General features: G+C 30.0%; 1 protein-coding gene across 1 annotated transcript; it reads right to left on the reverse strand.

The window, feature by feature from the left end:
* Positions 1–1,550: 1,550 nt before the first annotated feature.
* Positions 1,551–2,173, reverse strand: LOC124912605 (phospholipid-transporting ATPase 2-like). Its single transcript, XM_047453251.1, has 2 exons — positions 2,035–2,173; positions 1,551–1,943 (listed from the first exon to the last, which is right to left on the reverse strand). Exons 1-2 carry the CDS (start codon positions 2,089–2,091, stop codon positions 1,587–1,589), a joined length of 414 nt encoding a protein of 137 aa, XP_047309207.1. The 5' UTR covers positions 2,092–2,173; the 3' UTR covers positions 1,551–1,586.
* Between the last annotated feature and the right edge of the window lie 9,620 nt (positions 2,174–11,793).

Consider the following 11,793-nt stretch of genomic DNA (forward strand, 5'->3'; position numbering starts at 1 on the left):
AAAAACCTATTTTTGTTATTAACGAAACATATTTTTTAAATGTGTAAGCAACAAACAACGAAATCGTCCCAAACACTATAGGCAAAGAATGAATTTTTTGCCTCAGTTAAATATCTATTGAAGATAAAGTATACGACATCCAAACCACAAGATGTGATTTGTATGGACATGTGATTGTTTGGGTATATATTTGACAGGCATGAAGGCTCAGGGGGTGTATTATTGATATTATCCTCATGGTTCTTTTTTGGCAGGAAAAGAACTATCGAGAGAGAGTGATGTTGATTTATGATGGACTGCACTATGATGCTTTGGTTTGGTCTAGTCTGGTTCAATATTTGGTGTTAGCTAGCATGCATGGTAAGTAATCTACTCGATGAGTTACTTGTGTAGGAAAAGAAGTTTCACCAACACAGCCAACTTCACTTTGAGATGTGGGGTTTACCAGATTGGAGTCATTGGCCAAAAGGTAATTCTCCTCCTCCCCCCTCCCCTTATATGCCAAAAATTTCTTACATTATTATTTTGAAAGGTAATCTCCATAATAAGAAAAATCATAATGGGGATTCTCTTGTGGTGGTGGATGTGGAAATAAATTAAAATGTAGGAGGCTGTGGACCATGCACAGGCAACAGGACATGCGAATATTCAAGAATACAAGTGATGATGATATGTTAAACTAGAAAGAAAAAAACTTACAGTTTAATTTATTTGAGACCAATTAAGAAGTAGTAGCATGCAGAAATAGGTTGATCTCAAATTCTTTGGTTTGGTTTGGTTTGGTTGGGGGGATTTGTTGTATCATTGGAGGGTTTGGATAAACTGTATTATTGCCCATTGAATTGTATTTTGTTGTCATGATAATAATAATGACCATTTTTCACCCATACATACAGATTGAGATCAGCTCAGACTTCTTCTTGATCCAATAATAGGGCTTTACTTGTAGTAGTATAAGGACCATTTTAGGCTCTCTGTTTGGATGGATGCTCCCAAGCCCACAACATTCTCTATTGTTTTTTTAGGGTAGAAAACTCACAATTTTATTACACAAGATGAAAGATTAGATGAACAAGCATTTCATGCGCAGTTTGATTACATATGCTTCTATGAGATTGTCTTGAAGAGAAGGATTTTGCCTTTATTGTTAGCAAATGATAATGTAGTGTGATCCTTGGATAAAACGTTTGTACGATGAGTAAATTGGCATGTGAATAATAAATAATAAATGCCTTGATAGAAATGTAGTCTCATACTTGGGTACTTTTCTCACCCCCAAAATAAATGTATCCATAATAATAATAACCAGTCAGTCATCAATCAATCTTATAATAATAATAATCAATGGTTTTACTCGTACATCCATACAAAATTAGCTATAGCATTTTTCACCTTTTCTATTATTAACTAATAAACATGCAGGCTCCTATCGACCCAATAACAGGTCATATTTCTTACAGACTTATGGATGCAATATAAATATTTTACCCCTAAAACAACACAAATTTTGGACTTCTCATCCTCCTCAACAGCAGCAAACAGTTGCTAAACTGCTGGGGAGGGTATCTTTCTTCATATCTAGATAGTTAGTTGTCTTTGCAGTTTCTAGAGTAGCTAGAGGATAATCGAGACTGTGACGTCTGAAAGAACTCAAAGGGTGTCCCCGACCCTAGAGATCTTCTTGTGGCATTTGGGGAATCTGACAACAGCGGTTCATAAACTGGATTTTTGTTGTTCTTCGCCTGTGACGTTATTATACTCAAAGGTGTCATATCTTTCTCATTTGTTGCTCTTCCCTGAGGAGCCTCTATTATACTTCCAAGGGACAATATCGGCCCTCCTAACCTCTTTGTCTGATGAAGAACATTAATCTTACTCGGTCTGTATGTGTATCTTAAATACTTCAACGCAAGCACTGGACCCATTCCTGCTCCAACTATCAGCTAAAATACGCCCCCAATCATCTTATAACTTCAATAATAATATTATTATATATTTTAACAAAATGACCCTTTAATCATTTCCAAGACTTACCCCAATGCTTATCCAATAAGATGGTTGTCTACACAGACGGAACATTATGGTATACATCCCCGACGAAGGAATAGCACTAACAATCTAGTTTATCACATAGAACCCAACAAGATTTCCCCATACCGCCAAATGTTGCAATGTTGTGAAGGAGCTACCAAAGAAAAATTATTCAATCATCATTAAAAGATTAAATAACTAATTATCTTCTGTTCAAAATGAAATAAAAAAGTAACCCAAGTCCCTATAATAACTTACTTGGTCTCTATTGCAACTACAAAAGCCTGTAGCCAAATACACCCAGATAGTGCCACCATTGACACTTCCTCCATTTTGCTTCTTTCAGAAGCATCAGCATGCAACGTAATCGCAAAAGCCACATCATGTTTAGCAAAACAAGAGCTTGTTTAATAAGGCTGGTAAAGAATTATCATAGAAGTATAAAAAAAGGAACGGATAGACAGAATGTTCTACTTCAAAAATGGAATTTATGACATTGTCCATAATATTTTGCTTTGTTTAAGAAACCTGAGGAGCATCAGATGTTAACCAAATGAACTTTTAGTCTTGGTGTTTACAAATTACATTTATCCGCAAAATACAACAATACATCATACAAACTGATCATATCTTACAGTGAATGAGTTTAGACCATTTAGAAACACTTCGTGGAGCTGGAACTGTGTCTTAGATTTGGATGGAAAACATTAAAAAATTTGTGAATATATGTCTAATTAAGTAATGTTGCATAACATTAACTCATCTAAATCAAAATTCGGACAAGACCTTAACAAAATCAACGTTTTCAAGGAAATTTATCGACGCTTTTTCGTCCAACCTCATACCCAACCAACTCCAGATCAAGCTCCAGAAACGAAAAAGTGTTTCCAAATGGGCAAAAATCTACGACCCTAATTGATTAAGAATTACAAAGTTCTTCAAAACAGTAACTAAAAAGCAATTAATTAAGGATGTAATCCCTATTACAGTTATGGATCACAAATTAGTTATTAGCACCAAAGCTGATCTTCTTCTAATTAGTTAAGGACATACTCTCTTATCACTATAACTTGTTTCAGATTTCTTATCGGGCAATAATTCCTGCTTCCTATATTAATACATCAAAAAAATATTTGAAAGCTCCCAAAAGAAATAGAATAAGTAAATTGTATTAGGTCCTTCTTAGCTAGAAAATGGACACCTATATATCCATGAATTTAACAATAGAAGCTCCCTGATTAATTGATATGATATGATGGGGACTGTGTAACTGAGCTACATAACATAGATTTACTGCACCCCCAGATTGCTTACATCATTCAGAAATACCATGAATGCTTTCTTGCATCAGCAATACTACTATGCAATGCAAAACAGCACCTCCAACTCCTTACTAACAATGCTTGACATGTGAGCATACCTTGATAGCCTCACACCACAATAATTGCATTAAAATGTTAAGTATCCCAATTCTGAAGGCATTATATGTGTAGATACATCAGATTTACTTCCACAAAGATGAAACAAATTCATCCTCAATCAGTTTCCTTTCAGTTAACAAAAAAGGATTATAAATTCAAGTCCCAAATAAGAATTTCCCCAAGCATAAATGATAAGAAGATGGTAAGAGCGTAACAGAGATTAGATGCAAAACTGATATGGAAAACAATTATATGCTGTCAAGACCATACCCTAGGTTCCGAATTTGTTATTCTCATTGTAAGTAACACTCTCTCTAAGCTTCTACAAACTTCATCTTCAGTCTTGCCATTAATTAAAAGAAGCTGGCCTTTGGGTTCTGCAAACAAGAAAGGAAGACAAGAAGTGTCCTGTTATTACAGCTGATAACAAGATGTAGAACGCAAAGAGTTCCTTGAAATTTAGTTGCATATATTCCCACAAAATTATATATACATGATTTTTTGCAATATTCAGCTTATACAACATATTAAGCACAGGACATGAGCAATTCCCGAATTTAAACATACATTAAAACAAATAGAAATGTAGACATATTTCTTGCCTGTTTTTCTTTATAACATTTAAAAGAAAAGGCCTGAAACGTATGAAAAAAAAGAATCCAGCTGTAATGAAGGTATTACTACGTGAAACAAAGTCATCTGCCGACATGTTCCTTAACTTATTTTGAATACCTTCCTAATCAGCAATAGAACATAGTATCTGAAGTGTTGATTTCTTGATATTTCATGGTTTCCCATATTTAGTTTTTGTTTGTTTGTTTGAGAAAAGTCCATTCATAGAATGACAAAGAGGTCGTTTAAGCATAACGACTTAAGCATATCTTGAGAGTTCAGGGAAATAAAAATATTTACGAAATAGTTTTCATATTTAGTGGACCTTATTTAATAGATAATTATAAAATTGCATGTCATATACTCCTTTTTCCAGCTCAAAATTGAGTAACCTTAAAGCTTGTGTCCAAGTTATATATTGCATCGACTCCTCAAGCATTGTCTATCAAGATAATATACCTGCACACTATACACAATATTATTACATTTTGGACTACTTCTGTTCTTATATTTGATATAAAAAGATAAAGACTCTTAGTAGCACAAAGAAGTCAGCAGGAAATAAGAAACCTCACGGGGTCAAGGCTCAAGTTCTCATGTAGATGAATCTTTTTTAATAAAAATAAACTTCAACTTGGAACATGGCATTATATAGGGAGTATTCTTCGTGTCTCTAGTTAACTTAATCATCTAACCTGGGGAAACAAAATTGCATGAAAGAGCAATCTGTATAGTAGTATTCTGCTTATCTCCAGTTAGCATCCAAAAATTTATCCCATCTTTCCTAAGTGTCTCAATTGTCTCTGGTACGCCATCCTGGAAAGGCAGATAAATATTAATGAAGATACATCCAATTATGTCTAGATCACATTACGCAAACAAGGAATACATAGATGCTAAGATAAATGATGTTAAATGTCAAATGTGCAATTTCAGATAGCTGTAGACGATCTTCTATTGCAGCAACCCCAAGGATTTCAAAGTTCTTCTCTAATCATTGGCAGACTTCAGCCACTTTCCACTGCACGAAGCAGCAAAATAAATTATCAGCAAGAAACATACAATTCATGTAGACACATGTCTACATGAAGATATATGTTTATATTTGATAAAAAAAAATATGAAATAGAAGAAGGAAGAAAAATTAATGAAAGATGTAGTGAGTATACTTACTTCCCTATCTACCAATGAACTATTTGCTTCTTTAAAAATCAAAGACCATTCGATGTATTCATCTTCTTCTAGTTCACGCCAAGTCAGGCATAATGTTCTTAGTCCTTGTTGTGCATAATGTTCAACAACTTCAGCAAAATTTCGTTTTTGTTGCCCTGTCATTTGTTCTGGTGTAGGATGCACAAGAACATGGATAACATCCATATTAATGTGTTTCATGATGCTATAGGCTATATCAAAATTCCATAAAAGGCCACAATATTTGGGTGGTGTAGCTTCGAGAGAATATCAGCTTCAGTCTAGAATATTGTTGACTGTTAACAATTATGGAAAGGTTAGAATGCAAATATCAATCTTCCTGATTAAACAGACTTAAGAACAAAGATAAATACTTTAAAGACAAAATTTGATCCTAAATTTACATAGGGATGAGAAGCATAACTCTGTCTATTTTTATAATATATTTTTTAACAAGTGTGAGCCGACATTGTACTTGCTAAAAATACGAGAAAATCGTTTAGAATTTTACCTGCTTAACAACACATACAGCTTCATCTAGACACTTTGAGAAGACGATTAAAAACATAAAAGAAGATGAACACTCTCTTACAGATATGGTTTACCTGAATTTACAAAAATAAGACAAAAACTCGACGAGCGATTTCTAACAGAGAAATCGCATATGTACAACAACGAATCGCTACACACTTCAAGAGATCCAATGTTGCATTAACATCATCCCAAAGACCACAAAGAACCTTCGACGCCACCCCCATCAAATGTCATTTTGTGTGAAGATTGTAGAGGATAATACTTTATCTTCAATAGATAATTGATTGGGGCAAAAAATTCATTCTTTGCCTATAGTGTTTGGGACGATTTCGTTGTTTGTTGTCTGCACATTCAAAAACTATGCTTCGTTAATAAAAAAAATAAGTTTTTCCTACATCAGTAACTAGGGTTTCGTGGAAATAATATACAAAACTGTAATTAAACCTAACCCTAAGTAGGTTTTCCTAAATACGAAGGATTTTCATTGAACGTGACATTTTCGGAGTAAGGTTTCCTAAATATGAACAAAATAATAACCTCATTGTGCGTACGTAATCTTAGGGTTTCATAAATACAAAGAAAACTTAACGATTTTGGTTTACGTACCATTTTTTAGACTGATTTTCGATCTTCTTGACAAAACAATTTATGGTAGACGGGGAGCCGGATTCGAATTGCCATGAAAGGAGACAGAATCTTGAAGAGAGAGAGAGAGATGAACCGGAAAGAATTTTTTATAATATAAAATGATATTAGAGTTTATATATAAATATATTATTATAAAAGAATTTGCAGCGGGAAAATTTGTTTTATACCTTAATATGTGCGCTTGAAGTGAAGTATGATTCACTTCCATTTTACATGGCGCTTGCAGCGAAGTATGCTTCACTTCTGTTTTATATATCGCTTAAAGTGAAGTATGCTTCACTTCCTTTTTACATGGCGCTTAAAGTGAAGTGTGTTTCACTTCCGTTTAAATGGCGCTTGGAGTGAAGTATGCTTCACTCAAAACAGTCTCTCCACATTCTCCAATGGGTTTACATACATTAATGAATAAATGTTTTTACATGAACGCTAAAATGTCTTTACATTGATGTGTTGGAGGTTTTACATGAACCTCTAGGCATATAAACTAATTGAAGTGAAGTATGTTTCACTTCTGTTTTACATGGCGCTTGAAGTGAAGTATGCTTCACTTCTGTTTACATGAACCTCTAGGCATATAAACTAATTGAAGTGAAGTATGCTTCACTTCTGTTTTACATGGCGCTTGAAGTGAAGTATGCTTCACTTCTGTTTTACATGGCGCTTGAAGTGAAGTATGATTCACTTCCGTTTTACATGGCGCTTGGAGCGAAGTATGCTTCACTTCTGTTTTATATGTCGCTTGAAGTGAAGTATGCTTCACTTTCATTTTACATGGCGCTTGGAGCTAAGTATGTTTCACTTCTGTTTTATATATCGTTTAAAGTGAAGTATGCTTCACTTCCGTTTACATGGCGCTTAAAGTGAAGTATGATTCACTTCCGTTTTACATGGCGCTTGGAGTGAAGTATGATTCACTGAAAACAGTCTCTCCACATTCTCCAATGGGTTTACATACATGAATGAATAATTGTTTTTACATGAACGCTAAAATGTCTTTACATTGATGTGTTGGAGGTTTTACATGAACATCTAGGCATATAAACTAATTGAAGTGAAGTATGCTTCACTTTTTACATGGCGCCTGAAGAGAAGTATGTTTCACTCAATATTGTATCTCTATATTCTGTGTTACATGGCACCTGTAGAGAAGTATGCTTCACTTCTGTTTTACATGGCACCTGGAGAGAAGTATGTTTCACTTCCGTTTTACAGGGCGCTTGGAGCGAAGTATGCTTCACTTCTGTTTTATATGTCGCTTTAAGTGAAGTATGCTTCACTTCCGTTTTACATGGTGCTTACAGTGAAGTATGTTTTATTTTCGTTTTATATGGCGTTTGGAGTGAAGTATGCTTCACTATAAACAGTCTCTCCACATTCTCCAATGGGTTTACATACATGAATGAATAAATGATTTTACATGAACGCTAAAATGTCTTTACATTGATGTGTTTGAGGTTTTACATGAACCTCTATGCATATAAACTAATTGAAGTGAAGTATGCTTCACTTTTTACATGGCGCCTGGAGAGAAGTATGCTTCACTCAATACCGTATCTCTACATTCTGTTTTACATGACACCTTGAGAGAAGTATGCTTCACTAAATATTGTATCTCTACATTCTGTTTAACGGCGTTTATGTTGAACCTAGAATTGAATCCGAGTTCCGGGTTCTCTCTCTTCCTTTCAATCCAAATTTGATTTATTAATATAATAATAATCCTGCATTTTGATTGGTTCGCAATAGGGAAACAGGAAAATCGGTAGCAGAAGATCTGGATTTGAAAAAATGTGCCCATAAGTATCAACAGAACCTGAAAGCAAAGTCAGACGGAAAAGAAAATCACTGCAATGGATGTCCAGAATTGTTTTTAATAATATCATTAAAATCTTCCATATTCAGGAATGAAAAGTTTAACCATGTAGATGCAAACATACATCTAGGGCCTCGTTTGATGAAGGGGTTTTTGGGATAAAATCCAGTTTTTATTCCAAAACTCAAACATCTTATCAACCATAAAATTAAATAATTTTATCAACTCTCTAATTTTATCTTCTCTCTTTAAACCATCATTCTCTCACTTACACCCTATCTTTTAAAGTCAAAGGGCAAATTAGTATTTAAATTTTAAAAACCAGTTTTTTCCTACTTTTTATCAAATAAGGGTTTGATGTATGGGTTATTTGGATAAATTCTGAATATTTTCCAAATAAACCTTGTTGGATGAAATTGATAAAAAAAACTATGTTTTTTTTAATTTTATTCCTATTATACCATTCCCTTTGTCTCATCTCTTTCCTCTCCCTCTCCCTCTCCCTCTCCCTCTCCCTCTCCCTCTCTATATAATAAAATAATATTCTATTAAATAAAATTTTAAATATAATAAAATAAATATTAAAAAACTATATATATATTAATATTAACTTTTATTAATATATAAATAATTTTTTTTATAAATACTTATAAATAACTACTATTATAATTCAAATATTACATAAAATAATATAATAGATTATATTTATATATATATATATATATATATATATATTATTTTATCATTAATTTTATAATAATACAAAAAAAAAATATATTGTCTTATAAATAAATAAATATTCATTCCTCTTTCATATTAATAATATATCTTTTCTAATTAATTTTCTTTTTTATTTTCTTTCTCATCCTATATATATATATTATATATATCTTTAATAATTAATTAATTTTTTATTTTCTTTTTCCTCATTTATATATATATATTATCTTTCTCCTTCTCTATATATATATTTCATATATTCTTACACATCATTTTTATATTTATTAATAAAATAAAAAATTATAAATATTTTAATTTATTTAAAAATTAATATTTAAAAAATTAATATTAAACAGTTCTCTCTCTTAAAATATATATATATATATTGTCCCATAAATAAATTTTATAAATAAAATAACATATTATATATATTTTAATTATTTTAAAAATAAACATTTTAAAATCAAATAGCATTTCTCTCACCGAAAAAGAGTTACATTAATATATAATTATATTAAATTAAAAAAAGTTAAAATAATGTTTTATATAATAAATTTGGAGAAAAAATATAAAAAATATATATTTTCATCAAAATTAAAAAATTATTTTAAAATTAATTTAATAAATATGGAGACTAATTTTTTAATTGGTTACATTTATTATTTTATAGCCCATTTTTTTATTAAATAGTGAGACTCATTAATAGAATTGATGAAAAGATATATATTTTATATGATTATATATGGTAAAAAAAAAGAAAATAATTAATTAATAAAAATAAATAAAGAAAGAATAAAAAAATTAAATTATGTGGATCATTTTGGAGAGATTGTACACCTCAAACATTTAAAATTAAGCGTAATTAAATATATATATATAAAATAATATTTAAAAAGTTAATATTAAACTGTTCTTTCTCCTAAAATATATATATATATATATATATAATTATATATATATATATATATAATTTTATCATTAATTTATATAAACACAAATTTTTATCATATTATCTCATAAATAAATTTTATATTTTATATGATTTGCGTGAATATATATATATGAAAATAAAAAAAATAATTAATTAATAAAGATAAATGAATAGAGAATAAGAAAAATAAATTATCTATAAAGCATGTTGAATGTTGTACACCTCCAACATTTAAAATTAAGTCATTATATTTTATCATTAATTTTATATAAATATAAATTTTTATTATATTATTCCATAAATAAATTTTATACTTTTTTAATAAATTAAAAGATTATATATATTTTACTTTATTTAAAAAATAAATATTTTAAAATTAAATAACATTTCTCTCACCTCACCAAAACAATTACATTAATATATAATTATTTACCTTTATTATTTTATAGCCCGTTTTTTTAATAAATATTGAGACTCATTAATAAAATTGATAAAAATATATATATATATATATTATATGATTAGTGTGAATATATATATATGATAAGCAAAAGAAAAACAATTAATTAATAAAAATAAATAAAGAGAGAATAAGAAAAATAAATTACCTATGTAGATTATTTTGGAGAGAGATTGTGTTGTACATCTCTAACATTTAAAATTAAGCGTAGTTAGATATATATATATATAGTCTTTAAAATTTGAATTATGGATCAAATTATATAAAATTTTATTTTGATCTAATATTCATTTACATTTTTTTATTCATAATCAACCTCCACGGATATGACTTACACTAATAAGGTCTAAAAATCAACCATAGACTATATTACTAACTATTTTTTTTCTTATTTATCATAAACGGACTATTTGTAAGTCTAACTGTTATAAAACAAAGTGCACCTATAAATAATTATTTTAATTCGAAAGAGATGAAATAAAAAACTTTTGTCATTACATTATACTTTGGATTATAAATTATAGTTTCACATAATATAGATCAAGAATAATGATAAACTTATTTAAAGTTATATGAAATTGGAAATAAATTGTAACTAAAAAACTACTTTAAACAACAGTTTGAACCTAAATGAGAAACTATGATTCAAGAAATAAGCCCTCAAACTAAACACATGTTAGCTTTCTTATATATTATGCTCATACTTTGAGTAAACTTTTCATATTATTATATAAGCTTTGGAGTGTCGATATTGAGAGTTACCACGTGGTCTAAAGAGGGAGTGAAATCCCCTTCGAAATCCATCAGCTCTAGTTCGAAATTGGCAACGATCAAAGGTTAGATTTAACACAAAAGTCCAACGAGACCATCCTCCAGTTAGCATTGCATCCCCTTTAACTGTAAAAGATAAATAGTTTAGGGTTTGTAAGATATATGCTGTTTATTTTTTTGAAAAAGAGAAAGAATAGAAAACTTACCACAAGTCGAGGAGAGAGTGAAATTGTTTTTAAAATTCATCCGCTCCACTTCGAAATCCTCAACGTTGAGCGTCTGCGGATTGAAGATCGCTCATCTAGTGCATGATAGTGTTTCGCCCGTCCAAAATCCTAAGTAAAAAAATGAATAGGTGAGAAACGAAAATGTAAAAAAGAAACATGTGAGAGAAATAAAAGTTCACAAATATTTGTATTGTTTTTCTCTTATTTATGTTTAATACCCATTAACTTATCATTTATTAAATTTAAAGTTTTTCTCTTATTTATGTCTAATTTTTCATTTATTAAATTGAACGTTTTTATATTAAGATAAAACAGTAAAAATAATAATTATGAAAGTGAAATTAGTAAAATAAAATAAAAATAATTAGTAAAGATAAATTAATAATTATGATAATTATGATGTTAAAAAAATATAATAAGCTTAGAGCTGTGGT

This window comes from Impatiens glandulifera, chromosome 8 (genome assembly GCF_907164915.1).
Source record: "Impatiens glandulifera chromosome 8, dImpGla2.1, whole genome shotgun sequence".
NCBI classification, from domain to species: domain Eukaryota; kingdom Viridiplantae; phylum Streptophyta; class Magnoliopsida; order Ericales; family Balsaminaceae; genus Impatiens; species Impatiens glandulifera.